General features: G+C 40.8%; 1 protein-coding gene across 1 annotated transcript in view; it reads left to right on the top strand.

The window, feature by feature from the left end:
- Positions 1-15,182, top strand: part of RASIP1 (Ras interacting protein 1) — a 284,208-nt gene extending 269,026 nt beyond the window's left edge. The window contains exon 12 of the mRNA XM_086930409.1: positions 13,367-15,182. Within this exon, the coding sequence (XP_086786535.1) occupies positions 13,367-13,566 (200 nt within the window). The 3' untranslated portion in view covers positions 13,567-15,182. The remainder of the gene's footprint in view (positions 1-13,366) is intronic.
- The last annotated feature ends 2,357 nt before the right edge of the window (positions 15,183-17,539 follow it).

Raw genomic sequence — 17,539 nt, 5'->3', positions numbered from 1 at the left:
ATGTCTATAACAGCTGCTCGACAACCACAGTTTGGGATTGGTGGTGCTCAGGCTTCCCTGACTCGGCAATCAAAACTTAATTTCAGTTTAAGGGCCAATTTCACATATTTTCAGCTGTGTGGGAGGCACAAGCCTTTTTGTCGATAATTCAAAGCTCTGCAAGAGATGATATCTAGCAGACTGCACCAGACAATTTTGAATTTTGCTTGTCAGTTCCATAAGTTTAAAGGCATAGTGGGCATTAGTGATTGTGAAAGTTTATATATCCCTAAATGCCTTATGTTGTGGATGTGGAGTGGGAGGGGTCCTTCGTCAATATTGCGCAGGAGGTAAAGATCGACCACAGGTGGAGGTACAGATTGCCAGCGAGGATATAGGGTGCCAAAGAAGTAAGACTATCAATTCCCCATTTTGAGATTTTCAAGGAAAGGTGGGGTGTTATTGGTGCAGGTGGGTTATGGGATTGCATAGGGTGGATATCAGGGGTCAAATCAGCAGCATACCTGGTATAAGGTGTATTTGTAAGAGTTAGGACTGGGCATTTGTAACAATTCTTCTTAACAGTTGAATGATTTGGAAATATGTATTTTGGAAAAAGGTCTGGAATGGTTGTATAAGGGGCTGATTGACTGATTGCTCAATTAATTAAGATTGTCACATGCAGTGCAAACGGTATACTGAATCATTGGAAGTTTGGCTTGATTATGAATTGACTATCCTCATTGAAAGTAGATGTGATTTCATTACAGGAGACTCAGTTAAAATCCAATAACCCCCTGTTAGGGATTCCTAGAAGATTTTCTCATGCTTTATTTTCATTTTCAGGGGTAGAAATTTGGTGGGTTGCGATTTATTTCTCAAGGAATATAGACTGGCACATAATTGTTGTCAAGAGGGATGATAAGGGTTGATGGATTTGGATTAAGGTCCTAGTGGAGACATGCAGGCACATGCATCAAGAAAAGCTTTTGCTAGTCCTAAATTGCTAAGGAATCGCAATTAAGGACTCTCAAAAGCCTATGCATGTAGGAATCGCTACTAAAATAGCGAGTTCTAAAAAATCCTTAATTGAGACTCGCATTTGCGGGTCGCAATTAAGGAATGGCTTCCCATTCATTCCTATGGGCCTACAGGCACATAGGAATGAATGGAAAATTGCAAAGGTGTCAAAATGACACCCTCTTGCACCCATGAAATTGTTATATGCACCCATGTTGCGCACACACATGCCTCAAGAGCATGTGTGTGTAACCTGAAACCTTGAAAAATGCACTTTAATGCATTTTTCAAGGTTTTTGCAAAATACAGACCAGAGTAATTTCTCTATATTTTGTAGCCCCAAATAGCGAATTCGCTATTTCTAATTGCTTTCAGCATTGCCTTTAAGGACTCACAAATTGCCGTTCCTTAACCTTTGATGCATGTGCCCCTTCATATCTAAATTCATTGGTTAATTATTATGGTCCAATAGAGGATGAAATAGAGGCCTTCACCAAGCTCTATAAGCTTTTGCTTGAGTTGGACGGCCCTCTTTTTTTTTATGGTGATTTCAATTTGTTACAAAATGTAAAGCTGGATCCTCAAATTGTCATAAAAGACAGACAGAGCCTAAAACTGAAGCTTTAGTACCTGCTTTCAAGCAAGATTATGCAGTGGTTGACCCGTGGCATCTTGATTATCCGGACTTTAAGCAATTTACTTGTATTTTGAGTCGGTTTAATGCCCGTCACTTTTAGATTTCTTTCTGATTTTGTTAATGATAAATAGAAAGTCGACCACCATCATCACCAGTGTCTTCTTGGACCACTCCGTAGTCTTGCTTGAAATCTTGCCTGAAGCTGATTGAAGCCCAAGGTGTAGATGGCAGTTTGATAGATAATTATTGGCTGATCAGGTTTGGAGAGAGGAAATCAGAGCTCAAATTACTGAGCTTAAAAAAAAAATCTGAATATGTGCCAAGTATTTGCAGTTTGGGGGGCTTTCAAAGCTAAATTTAGGGAGGTGGGCCGTTGCATATAAAGCCAAAATAAACTGGAATCGTTCTACGAGCATTCAAGAGTTGCTGGAGGCCCTGGAAAAGTATCGGAGGTATGGAGTTTAGGGAGCAATATGGACGATCAGGTAAGACAACGTCAGGATCTTAGCAAGGCAGTCACAGAACTTCAGGGATTTATTTTATGCCTGAAGAAATATGTAATGTTAAACTTTTAGCAGAAAGTTTATGAAGAGATCCAACAGATTGTTAAACGCTTGTCATCGTCCACTACGAGTAAAACGTGCAGTAATTACATTTACACTATTTTTAAGCTGTTTACCAAGATTCAAACATGCCATAAAGTAGAGATAGCACAGTTTTTTAATCAAAGTTATCAAGATCTGTATCAAAAAGTAGATCAAGTCTCCTTGATAGTGCTGGAGCAATACCTTAGTTCTTTTGAGCGCCCTAAATTGTCTCAATCAGATAAGAATTGTCTTATTGAGAAAATATCTCTTCCTGAGGTTTAGTTAGCCTTTAAAACAATCGCAAATGCAAAAGCTTGTGGGAGCGATTGTATCCCATTAGAATTCTAAAAGGAATTTGCTTTGCAACTTCTGCCTCTCTTGACAAGTTATTTAATCAAATTTTGGAGGGGACTGACACATTGGTAGTCAGCTTTCCAAAAAAAGATGTTACCTATTAATGTCACCTCATATTGGCCACTTAGTGTATGAAATTCAGACTATAGGATTTTCACTAAACTTATTGCAGTACAATTATTGCCTGTTACGCAAAACATTATTCAGAAATTCCAAAATGGGTTTATATCCATAGATCAATGTTGACAAATACTGTTGTGTGCCGATTTAGATGCCGTATATAGGTTTCCCGATTTATATCCTTATATAGGCACAACTCACATTGCCCTTATTTAGGCATAGAAATCTAACTCTTATTTAGGCATTACGCATAATAACCACATACAGAGATGGTCACCTACATCTGTCCATCCACGTCACAATGAGTTTTTGGACAACCAGACTCTTAAGCCTTTCGGAATCGCAATTAAGGACTCTCAAAAGCCTATGCATGTAGGAATCGTTATTAAAATAGCGATTCTTAAACATCCCTTAATTGCGAGTCGCAAATTGCGAGTCGCAATTAAGGAATGGCTTCTCATTCATTCCTATGGGCCTACAGGCCCATCGGAATGAATGGGAAATTCCATGAGCAATTTGCGAGTAACAGTAGGTACTCGCAAATAACGCATGCAATTTCAAGGGTGCAATGGTGTCAAAATGACACCCTGTTGCAATTGTTATGTGCACCCATGTTGCGCACATACATGCCTCAAAAGCGTGTGCTGTGTAACCTGAAACCTTAATAAATGCACTTTACTGCATTTTTCAAGGTTCTTGCAAAATGCAGACCAGAGTAATTTCTCTCTAGTTTGCAGCCCCAAATAGCGAATTCACTATTTCTAAGTGCTTCCAGCATTGCATTCAAGGATCGCAAATTGCAATTCTTTAAATCAATTGCAATTTAAGAAACCGCAATATATTGCGATTTCTTAAATTGCGTGTGCTTAACACTTTAATGCATCGCAAAAGGCCTTTTTGCAGGCGCAATGGCCAATTTGTGAATCGCGCCGTTTGCGCTCGCAAAAACCTTTGATGCATGTGCCCCTTCATATCTAAATTTGGTTAATTATTATGGTCCAATAGAGGATGATATAGAGGCCTTTAGCAAGCTCTATAAGCTTTCGCTTGAGTTGGGCGGCCCTCTATTTTTTGGTGGCGATTTCAATTTCATACAAAATGTAAAGCTGGATTCCTCAAATTGTCATAAAAGACAGAAAGAGCCTAAAACTGAAGCTTTAGTATGTGCTTTCAAGCAAGAATATGCAGTGGTTGACCCTAGGCATCTTGATTATCCGGACTTTAAGCAATTTACTTGTGTTTTGAGTCAGTTTAATTCCGCGCCACTTTTAGATTTCTTTCTGATTTTGTCGATGATAAATAGAAAGTCGACCACCATCGTCACCAGTGTCTTCTTGGACCACTCTGTAGTCTTGCTTGAAATCTTGCTTGAAGCTGATTGAAGCCCTAGGTGTAGGTGGCAGTTTGATAAATAATTATTGGCTGATCAGGTTTGGAGAGAGGAAATTAGAGCTCAGATTACTGAGTTAAAAAAAAAAATCTGAATATGTGCCAAGTATTTGCAGTTTGGGGGACTTTCAATTCTAAATTTAGGGAGGTGGACCATTGCATATAAAGCCAAAATAAACTGGAATCGTTCTACGAGTATTCAGGAGTTGCTGGAGGCCCTGGAAAAGTATCAGAGGTATGGGGTTTAGGGAGCAATATGGACGGTCAGGTAAGACAACGTCAGGATCTTAGCAAGGCGGTCATAGAACTTTAGAGATTTTTTTTATGGCTGAAGAAATATGTGTTGTTAAACTTTCAGCAGAAAGTTTAAAAAGAGATCCAACAGATTGTTAAAGTCTTGGCATCGTCTATTACGAGAAAAACGTGCAGTAATTACATTTACACTATTTTTAAGTTGTTTACCAAGATGCAACCATGCCATAAAGAAGAGATAGCAGAGTTTTTTAATCAACGTTATGAGGATCTGTATCAAAAAGTAGATCAAGTCTCTTTGATAGAGCTGGAGCAATATCTTAGTGTTTTTGCGCTCCTTAAATTGTCTCAATCAGAATTGTCTTATTGAGAAAATATATCTTCCTGAGGTTAAGATAGCCTTTAAAACAATCGCAAATGCAAAAGCATGTGGGAGCAATTGTTTCCCAATAGAATTCTAAAAGGAATTTGCTTTGCAACTTGTACCTTTCTTGACGAGTTATTTAATCAAATCTTGGAGGGGACTGACGCATTGGTAGGCAGCTTTGCAGAAAAAGATGTTACCTATAAATGTCACCTCGTGTAGGCTAATTAGTGTATGAAATTCAGACTATAAGCTTGTCACTAAACTGATTGCAGCACAATTATTGCCTGTCACGCAAAACGTTATTCAGAAAGTGCAAATTGGGTTTATATCCGTAGATCAATGTTGGCAAATACAAGCTATCTGGTCCAGGTCAATCGATTATTTTTCTCTTAACATATTAAAAGCATCAATAATTTTAATTTATACCAAAATGACCTTCTACCTAGTCAAAAAAGATGCATAATTTTCTGTCTCAGCAAAATTCAATAAAGAGAGGTACCCATCAGGGTTGTCTGATGTGTCTGCTTTTCTTTACTTTTGTTATTGAGTCTCTGGCGGTTAAGCTTCCTAACACACCTTGGATTAATACCCCAGTAGAGGGGATGTCAAAAATTAAGATTTTTGGGTACTACATTATTTTACATCTTAATACTGACAAAAACAATATTCAAGGAGCGCTCGACATAATTCAGGAATTTAAAACGCAGCTGGTGGTTTTAAGCTGACCCACTCAAAATCGTATATTTTGCTGTTTAGGACAGAGGCGAGTGATATTCCTTAATGTTAGTAACAGCAGCTGGTTTTTAATCATCCAGCACACTACTGGGGAATTTTTGTCACCAAGTTTTGCCTGTTTATCTTAATTATTTGACTATGTTGAGGAAAGTCAAATATCTATTAAATAGACAGACACTACTTTTGTTATTGATAATTGGATAAGTTTCACTGATAAAAATGTTGATTTTATATTTATTTTTGTTTCTTTTCGCTAATGTCTCAATTAAAGTGAATAATTCATATTTCCATGAAGTGGACTTCCTCTTTAATAAATTGGTATGTTTGACAGTATTGCAACTAAATAAGGATGGGAGGGGGGGTGTAACGTTACCTCCGTTACATGATTATTATCTAGAATCCTTTTCTAGACAGTATGGTGCAAATCAATTATCCGGTCAAGGTTTTCAATAATTTTCTTTTAATCCAGATGATTAAAGAATCAGAAAGAGACTGACCAGCTTTTTTGAAACAGCTACATTCCCGAAAAAAACTAGATATAAAGTGGTACATAATATGGTGACTCGTATTAACAATTTTACTGGAAATTGAATATCCCTTTATGCCATGCAATCATATAGTAAAAGGAGTGTAGAGGCATGCGATTGGGGATTTCAAGAATTCTTTTAGAAAGATAGAACATCAAAAGGTGTTGTTTAGTTGAAGATTTCTTTACTAATGAGAAATTGAAAACTTGCACTGAGATTGAGTTCAAACTGCAGCAGAGTACTGAATGTCTTTCAGGAGATGAGTAGTTTTTTGAAAGACAAAGAATTTTGAATGAGGGTTTTCTTACGTTGGTGAAGTTAATAGTCAAGAATTGGCTGCTGGGTGTAGGGAATTGGTACAGAGCTTTACAGTAGAATTCAAATGCGACATTGAGTCCCAATTTTTTTTTACTAAATTCACCTCATATATTGGTTGTAATATAACACTTGGGGAATGGCAGTTTATAGCAGAGGCGTGGGCATAAAGCTCTTCGAGCATAGAACATTAAGAGAATGCCATTCCTTTCTAGATGGCCAGCAAATCACACTCCTGTTAGTTTCTACAGGATAAACCCAGCAGTATAGGGCCAATGCTTCAATTGTCAAATTAATGCACGAGGGTACTGACACCATATGTTTTTTACCTGTCCAGTACTTGATTACTTTTGATATTAGATCTTCTGAGGTTTATGTAAAATTTTGAGCCTGAGTGTTCAACGTGATACCTCTTTAGCTCTGTTTGGATTCTCGAGATGGATCAAAATATTTAAAAGGGCGGGTCTATGTTTTATCTACATAGCCAAGGCAGTGGCTCGTTCTTTGGTATTACAAGGTAGGTTGAAAGTCAATGGTATCTCCTACTATGGATCACTGGATTAGTAAAAGGCCCAGGATTTGAATGTTTGAATATTTGTATGCTTTGAGGAATAAAAGCTTAACTAGATGTTATGCAATCTGGAGAATTTTTGATCGTGATTAATACTATGCACGTTAGATTTCACCCATTAATTTTTTCTGTGGGAAATGCTTTGTCACTATGTTTCTTTCTTCATGAAGTCAGCGTGGGGGTGGAGATGGGAAGGGTTAGGAAATCTCCAAATGTTAATACATTTTTTGAAGAGAGTGATTTTGTAGACACACCATTTTCTATTGTACACGCACATTGCAATTTATCCAAATAATTCTTGAAGGTAATTTTATAGCTGAATGGGAGGTTTGATGTTTAAGGGTAGATCCAAGGCACCATACTAACTATTTTGTATCATACTAGTTATATGACATAATATTTAGTTAAGGTAGATTATACCTTAATTAAATTTACAATGTTACTTGTCGATATTGAGGGTTTAAAGTCCAATGTTTACATCATAAGCACTTTTCTATCATCTAATAGTATAATGGTATAAACCAATGAATAGTGATGAATGATTTTAACCCAAGTTAGTGGCACACTTGCATGCCGCCACGGTAGTAAGCAGTGGATTGATGAATCTAGGATGCTAATGTCTTTGATTGTCAAACGTAACATCAGATGGTGCAGCTGGCACAGAAAATGTACCAGCCTTTATAAGGTTGAGATTGCGGCTTCCAGAGACAACACTTAGGACGACAGGAACAACGCTCAGTTGAGTGCCCGCAACTCCAGCTGCCACAACTTCAGAATGGCTTTAGTGAGTCAATTGTGGCACACAGCCATCCTGTCGGACACAGTATTCATCATTTCTTTCAGGAGTGGCAAGACATTATGACCGACAGATGAGTCCTCCAAAAATGTCCAACTGGGCTATGCCCTCATTTTTCTTTCCACCCCACCACACCTTCTCTGACCATCAGGTTGGCTGATGGATAACCATATGTTCCTTTTGCAGCAGGAAGTGTAGACATTTTGGGTAAATGGGGCTATAGAGAGTGTGATGGCCTTGAAAGCAGGAAATGGGGGTTATTCCTGCTATTTCTTTGTGTTGAAGAAGTGTGGATGGCTCCATCCTAGTTTAGATCTCCACCCTCTCAGTGACTTCCTGCAACAGGACAAATTCAAGATGCTCTCGTAAGCCCAGGTTCTATCTGCCCAGTATCTTGGCGACTGGATTTTATTGTTGGACTTGAAGGATTCGTATTTCCATAGCCCTGTCCTGCAGACCCACTGGTGCCATATGCAATTTACAGTGGGCCAGAAGCATTTCCAGGTTGCAGTTCTTCCTTTTGGCCTCATCAATGCACCTCAGGTGTTCACAAACTTGACGGTGGTGGTTGCAGCACTCCTATGGCGTTGGGGGTACCAGTCTTCCCCTACCTCGATGATTCGCTGTTGAAGACAGGCTTGCCCCAAGCAGTCATAGATTACTCCAATACACTGGTAAACCTAATGACATCTCTATGAACGTCCTGAAGTTAGACCCGACTCTTTCACAGATGCTCCCATTCATCTGAGCTGTAGTGTAAACAGTGTGATTTTGTGCCTTTCTCCCAGAGTGGAGAGTCCAAGGCATTCAGGCTATGATCCTGATATTTCAGCCTCATTCCTGGATCCGAGTGAGGATGGCGTTGAGACTTCTGGGAGTTTTTGCATCTTACATTCTGCTGGTCAAAAATACCAGATGGCACATTCAGGTTGTGCAGTGGGATCTGAAGTCCCAGTGAGCACAGCACCACCAGAGGTGCCTAAACAATTTTTGGAGGAGTCTGCAACAGACCAGTGCTGGCTGCTTGACCGCAACTAGGCCAGCGGCTCACCTTTTTTCGTACTCCACCCAGAGCTCATGGTCGTGAAGAATGCATCACTGCTGGGTTGTGGAGGCCATTTGGGAGAGGTGGTGGTCAGAGGACTATGACTCCCAGTGGAAACCCTGCTCCTCATCAGTCTGTTGGAGTTTCAGGTGATCTATTTGGCATTAAACGCCTTCCTGCCAACCATCAAAGGAAGACTGATGGAGGTTCTCACAGAGAACACCACAGCCATGTGGTACTGCAAAAAGCAGGGTGAGTAGGGTCTTGGGTTCTGTGACAGTAAGCTCCTCACCTGTGGTATTGGCTGAATCGCCACTGCATTTTTCCAGTCATGAACTACCTGGCAGGATCTCTAAGCACTAGGACATACAAACTCAGTCACTGACATTTAGCAGACTACTTATCAGTACACCCAGGGTTTGTACAGGGCCTCTTTCAGCAATGGAGAGAACCTTGGCTCATTCTTTTTCGCCAGTGCCCATAGCATGCAATGTCAATGCATTTGTCTGCTGAACTTACTAAGAAGACTCTCTCAAATATGGATTCCAACTACGGTAGCACTCAGGACTCCTGAATGCCTTTCTGCCCCTTTCTCTTCTGCCTCAAGTTCTGAAAAAGATCATTCTAGTTGCTCCGTTTGGACTAGGAAAGTGTGGTACCTGGAACTCCTGGGCATGAGCATCTGTCCACCGATAAAGCTGCTGCTTTGGGACGATCTTCTGTCCACAAAATCAGTCTATGTCAGGCCCTGGGACTAGTTTGTGACTTGGTGCTGCAGCCACCAGCTGGACCCACTACAAGCCACATTGTTGGACGTTTTGTTGTTTGTTTTGTCTTTGATAAAACAAATACTTTCAATGGTCACTGTTAAAAGTTACTTGTCTGCTCTATTGTTTTTGCAGCTACCAGATCAGCCTTCTTCTTTCAAATATGCTGTTGGGATGAGGTTTTTAATGGTTTACAACATATGTTAATTCCAAAGCCCTTTGTAATGCCTCAGTGGGACATGAATTTGTGTTGGGCCTGTCCATTTTTTCAGGGTGTCTCCCAGATTTGTTTCTTCTATTGCTGATCCTGTTTTTGTTGGAATTAGGATTCTGTGCACTTTTTCCCAGCTAACCAGTGGTAAAGTGCTTGTGCTCTCTCCTAAAATCATGGTACAATTGCATCTACCTGATTGGTACATTTAATTTACTTGCAAGTCCCTAGTATGTGGGACTACATGTACACACGGCCTGTAAATTAAATGCTACTAGTGGGCTACAGCACTCATTGTGCCACTCACTAAAGTAGCACTTTAAAAACATATCTGAGGCCTGCCACAGAAGCCTGTGCTGTATTTCTAAACTGCCATTTTGACCTGGAGAAATAAACCTTTTGCCTGGCCTAAACCTTCCTTTTTAATATTCATAAGTCACCCCTAAGGTAGGCTTTGAGGCTCATAGGGCATGGTGTATTGTATATAAAAAGTAGGCCATGTTTTCATATGTTTTACATGTCTTGGCAGTGAATAACTCCAAAAGTCTTTTTTCACCGTTGTAAGGCCTATCCCGCCCATTGACTATGACCAAGTTACCATATTACATTTATTATGTGATATTAGATTGTGAGCAGATAGAGATATGCTGTTTATACTCAGATTAATTGTAATTTGAAATCCTGTTTAATGGTATAGTCAGATTTAGGGTGACTGTGAATGGCGCTGCTGTTGGAGTTTGGGTATTGCCTCTACACAGGCTCAAAAAGGGAGCTTAGGTGAGGACAGGAAGGGCCATCTTGGCAGTATGACTGTGGCAGAGTTGTACCCAGCCTCACTTTCCCTTCAAAGGGCTTTGCCTCCTGCAAGCACAAAGGAGCATGACACATGGCCTGTCCTGCCTTTTGTCACCAAGAGACAGTTTGGAACCTGGCTAGGGGAAGAACCATTCCAGAATCAGATGTGGGAGTAGGACAAGGAGACCCCCCCCCCACACACACACAAAGGCTGGCACAAGGTATAAATATTTAAGCTCCTGAGCCACTCATCAAAACACTCCTAGACCTGTGGAAATTACAAAAGAAGAAAAGCCCTGCTTCCAGAGAACAGCGCTGCTGTTTGAAGGCCTGCCTTGCAGTCTGAGAAGGAAGACTGGACCTGCTTGCCTTTAACCCAGACTAAACAGAGTGACTCCGAGGCTCAGTTGGCTGACTTTCTGTGTGAGCTACAGAAATACTACAAAGTTAGGAAGCCTTCCTTCAACTGCCCAGATGATATGCTGCAACTGGACCAGCTGGGACCTGCCTGAGCCCTGCTGGCTTCTGCTTGAGTGAGTCCTTGATCCCCAAAAGGTTTCTCCCCAGGGCCTGGATCCTTGGCTGGCATCAGAGTGTACTCCTCCTCTAGAAAAGGTAAAGATCCTGAAGTGTGAGCTCTTTGCGACTGTGAACAAGCCAGTTTGCACCAAGACAAGGTTCCAGTGAGATCTGCTCTTCGTGTCGACAGCAACTACCAGCGACGACCAGGAATGCAAAGTTCTGGTGAGATCTGTTCTTCGTATCGACTGCCAGTAGTGATCAGCAATGTGAGACCCACACTTCATGCTATAGCAATAGCATGTGATGACTGTCAACCCAAAGCTACAGCAACATCTGTGCAACGCTTGACCGGCTCTTCACGTTACAGCAACGCTCAGCCAAGACACACAACCTGGACTTCACGCAACAGAGACGACCATCCACAATGCTCCTATCTGTTCCTCGCGGCCTCCTCCAACACAAACTCTTCGCTCCATATTTTGAAGGTAACTGTTCAGCAAAACTAACCTTATCCCTGTATCCATCCCGTGGTCCATTGCAGGCAGCCTGAACTTGTGACTTTCTCCCTGTTTAGCGTGACCAGATGACCATGAATGCCGCTTTGTGCTTTTGGGTGCTATTTTCACAAATAAAAACTTATAAAATGTAGTATCTCGGGTTCTACTGATTGGATATTTGTCGTTTTGGTAGAATTTTATGGATTACAATTTACTCTATTTTCCTAAATTGGTTTGGGATATTTCTTGTGTTGTGTTTTCACTTTATTACTGTTTACGTACTGCATAAATACTTTATACATTGCCTCTAAGTCAAGCTAACATAAGGTTAAGCACAGATGAATATAGTGACTTTTGTGGTTCTCCCACAAGTGATTTGCAGGCACTTTCAGTCCAGACACCATATAGAGCCTTTTTTCCAGAGAAACGTGTTGAGGACTCGAGCTACAATCCTACCAAAAGTATGAACACCTTTTCATGTCAACCAGGCTATCACCCTTCCGACTTCTTTGGCCTGCCTCATACCTTGAAAGAGAGGGAGAGACTCTATTGTTTGGATCTCAAGATAGCCCTCAGTTTCTACACTGATAGTATCAGAGACTACTGGGTGGACGATCAGCTCCTTCTGTGCTTGTCTGGAGCAATGAAAGGCAAAGCAATGCAGAAAAGAACTATGTCTAGGTAGATAGTCCTCTGCAATATAATCTGCTGTCTGTTAGCTATGAAGCAGCCACCTAAAGGATTGAGGGCTCATTCTATTTGAGCCAAGGCTGCTACTATAGCGCTGGCATGTGCCGTGCCTTTCCTGGATCTGTATCAGGCTGTTACGTGTTCATCAGTCGACACATTCACAAAACACTATTGCTTTGACTGTCAGGTCTGTTGATATGAAAATTTTGCCTGATCATTCCTGCAGGACTATTTGATCTGAGCCAATCCACAGACTCACCACCTGAGGAGGTACTTCTTTGGTATCTATTCTCAAGGTGAGGAATCTGTGGTGGAAGTATCCATCAGAAGAATAAATTGCTTGCCTTCTGTAACGCTCTTTCTGGCGGATACTTTATATATAAACGTAGAATCCTCTCCAACCGCCCTTCACCCCGTTCTGTGGATGAGCTTTATCCATATAAAAAGATACCAATCAAGAGATCTGTACATTGGTCATGCCACTCTCCTGACAAGTTCTGCGTCTGAGGGCATACACAAGCCTACAAAAGAAAATGACGTCAGCACTCATGGGTGTGTCTTGTATGTGGCTCCGTTCGTCACTTCTGGAGCAGAACATTGTCCACCCAGAGCCACCTATTGCCATGTGTACTGCTTTTGGGTTTTCTGGATCCAGTCAAACAGCTGGGCAATATTTACAAGGTGAGGAATCTGCAGGTTAGATAGATCATCCAGTAGATGGAGCTTTTTCCTAAAGTAAGTAACTGGCTTATCAGTGAATTCTAAGAAAGCATTGCATAAAAATACACTAAAAGCAAAATGCATGCTCTTGCCTCTTTAAAACATACCTAAGCAAAAAAAATATAGAGACTATTTGGTTTCCAGCATGCACCCAAAGGTCAAAGTGAAGGAAAAATAACAGAAATTGGCTGCCACTAGGGTTTCAGTTTTTAGTATTATATAGTTCTGCTGCTTTGTCTGCAGTTTCGTAATTCTTTGTAGCTAATTGTTTGACCTGCACTTCTTATAAACTAGTATGTAAACAAATGGATTATCACCAATGCCTCCCCATTCGAGCATACTCATCCTCACATCCTACCCAGTCACACTTACGCTATTGTCTTTGCTGAACTTTGACCTCTGCATCCAAATAGTCTCCATCACCAATTGAACTACCGAATAACCTAGTAATCTTGTTTTCTTCCTCTCAGCTGACATCTTTGAGAGCTTCACGGACCACCCTCCACTGATCCTGCCCTGTGAGAACTTCCGTCTACAGCTGTCAGAGCCTGTTGCCAACGAAGCCTTCCATCTCCAGCTGTGCCACCTTCGCCGCTTCCTTTGGGACTTGGAGCAATTGTCCCTGCCAGCCAATCAGAGGGCTTTGTATAGAGTGGAGAACAGCCAATGAAGCGGCTCTGTACTAAGGACATGGCCTCTTGCTTTTGGAGGTGGAGGGACACTTCAAAAAATGCGGTCCAATGGTATTTGAGTGAGGAAATGCAGGGACAAAAGATAACACCTGGACATGCATGTTTTTGACATTCTGCAAATGTATAATGAGTGCTCGAGTGTGAATCTGGCCCATCTTGTGTGGTTTTTTTTGTACTAAGGACATGGCCTCTTGCTTTTGGAGGTGGAGGGACACTTCAGAAAATGAGATAATCAGCCACTTCTTCCTGTTAACAGACATGTCAGCTTCTGCTGTCAGAAGAACTTTGTTGCATCTCTGAATGCATTGCTATTGAATACACAGACCTTGGAATAAGAGTTAGCGGAGTCCCTGTCTCACAGCTAGAACCTCAGTGTCACTACCAGTTGCAATCTTTCTTAGACAGTCCCTCGTCATCTATAGTTAGACGCCTCTGCTGTCAAACTACGCACCTTTGCGAGCATATACAAACCTGTGGTCAGAGCTGACCTGCGTTCAGAGAGCGACCTAGGGTGAAACCAAATTTGATGTCCCCTCCCGATTGTCTACTTTAGCTGTGTGTTGAAAAGTATGGGAGTGGTCAGGGGAAGATGAGGGGGCAAGAGAAAGGAGGGATATGAGAAGAAAAGCAGTCAGAATGCAGACATGCTCACCAGCAGCCTTCAGAAACAGTGTTTACATGCACTGTTCTTAGGAGCCACGTTGGAATCAGACTGCTGCCGGCAGCCCCTCTGCCCCAATAGACCTCTGCGCCCTGGGTGTGGGCCCTGCTCGCAGGTGCTAAGGGCTAGCCCTGGTTGTAATACATGCACACTTGCTTTCTCGTGTCTGAGGTTAAAGTTTGAATTAAAATTGGGATTGACTTTATTCACTGTACTGGGTTACCTACTGTTCTGCACCTTAGAACAAAACTTTGCATATATTGGGGTAAATGTACTCCTAGTTTGAGTGGGCAACCCAAAGCAAAATGTAGAACCTATTTACTACTAAAAGCAGCTCTAAATTGCGTTCAACCACCTGAGCACCCCTGCAAACATTAGTAAACCTAAAGTCATCCTGTTTCACTAGGTTATTATATTCAGAGCCCCTGTCATTCCTACGAAAGGCTGACAGAGTGTAGTCACTGTGTTGCATCTGAAAGCCTGACAGGTCAAGAGCAGAGCCAGGCAGAGAGCCTCAACCCTGATCAGGGTTTCAGATGCACCGGCCTATCTCGAATGTACCACAGTTTCTTCTCCTAGAGTTCTCACGCCTCTTCATATGTGTGTTGGTGGTAGGGTGTGTAAGTTAATGTTCTCACTTTGCCTTTGCTGATATAAATGTTTCAGAAACGCAAGGTGCATCTTTATAACAAAAAAGGTCCAGGTGGCAACACATTTACAAAGATGCTTAAGGTTCTATCTTGCTCTAAAGAGATGCAGCAAAAGATATGCCTCTTATTAATGTATACATACTAACCATAAAAACTGAGCTTCTTACTGAACGTAGAAACCATCCCCTGACCCTAAGCTCAATGTTTAACCTATATCCATCTGTATCCATTCTCCCTTTCTTGTCTGTGATTTCGGAAATAAAGTCAATATGCAGTTCTTTGCATTTACGGAAGAAAGTATTATTTTTGACCAGATCAAGTAGGTTTTCTTCCATTACATGGCACAAAGATGGTCCTTCCTACAGTATCAGATGACAACCACATGCTGATGGGCAGAGGGGAAGGTGTGGCTAATCCTAATTTAGTTGTGTGCTGCTTTCAACAAACAAACTTCTGTCTCTATCCTTCTCCATCACCTTTACTCAAGTGGCATCTGCTATACAGCATTGGCTTGATTTTTTCCCCTATCTGGAACATTGTACTCTATCTGGTTTTCTTTCCCCCTCCTCGTCTAATGAAGATGTCATGCAGATCATTGTCTCTTCACTCATGGTGTCTCCCACAGCTTTGGTTGCCTGGATGAAGGCTAATGGACATCAGTTTAATGGAGACATAACTGATGTGTTGTTCTTGAGTAGCCCCCCTTCATATGGTCCCCACATTGGTGGCTGTCCGAGTTGAGCTCACCCCTTCTGATTCTGCAAAGAATAAGGAAATCATTTTGATGCCTCCTTTACTCTCATGAAAGAAATCATAGCCTTAACATCCTCCTTTCTTTATCTGAGAATTCTAAGTAAAATTGGTATTCTACTGCCTACTTACTATAGTATATCTGTGAACCAGGTTACTAATTTATCTCACATTGACTATAGCAATTGTAGCTACTTGGGTATTCTTAAATTTCTTATATAATGGATGAAACAGATTTAAATCCTTACTGCTAGGCTTCTCATAGATGTCCTCCCCTCTGCCCCATTCCTAATAATCTCAGAACCCTTAACTAGCTCCTTGTTGAAAAACAATATCTTTGCATTGGACATCAAGCACTTTGCAATCTTGGTTCCAAAGTTGTACATTCAAGAGTTACTCATTACACCCCTAAATAGAGTCTGAATTCTACTGTAACATTGTTGGTCAGTGTTCTTCTCATCAGAGAAACCCCTCTAGAAATACGGTCTTTTTTTTTTTTACCTCGCTCCTATGCCCTGGAATGCTATGTCTATTCATCTGCATTCGGAATCCCATTTTCTTCGATTTCTGAAAGGTCAACACACGTGGTTATTTTGCTGATCTTTTTTCTATCCTATAAATCCTCTATCTAAGCTCTTTGTAGCATGTGAATGATCTCTGAAGCATTCATCCGAATTCAGAGAAAATTAAAGAATAAAAAAAATGTTTAATGTAGTTATTTAATTGATAAAAAAATGGCATTTAATACCCCAATACCAGTAAAGGAAATTAAAATCCTCAAACAGATCTAGGACAAAAATGATTATGTATCTATATAACTGCTACATTTCCTTCCATTTTCTCCACCAACCCCAGTAACAACTCACTAACACCCATCTGGCCACCAAAATTACTTAAGAATAAACTTGAGCAAGCGGCCAGTGATTAAGGGTTAAGCCATTCAAAATACCTCCATACACTGAGATGATGTAATACTTTCTGCATTGATGCTTGAAGAGTTAAATCATTAAGACATCTCTCAATCTTCACAGTGGACTTTGTTTTCCAGTGCCATAGAATCAACTTCTTAGCTACAGTCAGTGCTCTATATATAAACAGTTGTGTTTCTTAACACAGGATATAGAAGTATGTCCTGATGTAGAAGAATTAGAGAAACTGCCATCCTGATGTCCAGATCAGTATGAAATGTATGAAAAATAAATATTGCGATTCTCAAATAGCGATTATTACTGAATCGATAGTTGGTAATCGCAAAATTATATGTATGTAGGAATTGCAAAATATTTTGCGATTCCTTAATATGACCTAATAGTGATTTGGTAAATAGCTAATTGCTATTTGGTAATATTACTCCAATCGTTCCTATGGGCCAAAATGGCCACAGGTGCAAATGGTTTTACATTACCTAATTGCTAATTAGCGAATGCTAAACCAAGGGTGCCCAAGGGCCTAAGGCCCCCCTAAAGAACCCCAAAAGAAGAAAATGTGTACCTACTGACATTTTTGTTCATTTTTCAAATTACGCACATGCTAACCATCAACTTGAAGTTGATGGTATTATCTTTTCTCTAAATGCACATTTCGCATTTAAGAAAGGCTTCTTACATGTGCAATAGAGATTCACAAATTGCGATTCTCTATTTGCGTTTGCAATTTAGGTAATCGCTGAATTTTGTGATTCGCACTGTTTGGGAATGCAAATTGCTTTCATACATCTGGCCGATAAAGACCAACTGTCAGAATGCTGGTTCTCAGAATACTGGTACCTCCCACAGGATCTTGGCAGCAGGATACTAGGGAACTTTTTACACCTTCAGCAGATATAATCAGTAATGAAGATTGATATTTTCTATGAACAATTTTCTGTTAAGTTAATCTCAAGATTGGGTC

Source organism: Lissotriton vulgaris, chromosome 7, assembly GCF_964263255.1.
Source record: "Lissotriton vulgaris chromosome 7, aLisVul1.2, whole genome shotgun sequence".
NCBI lineage: Eukaryota > Metazoa > Chordata > Amphibia > Caudata > Salamandridae > Lissotriton > Lissotriton vulgaris.
Note: the sequence above shows the minus strand (reverse complement) of the source record. Positions and strands in the feature narration are given on the sequence as shown.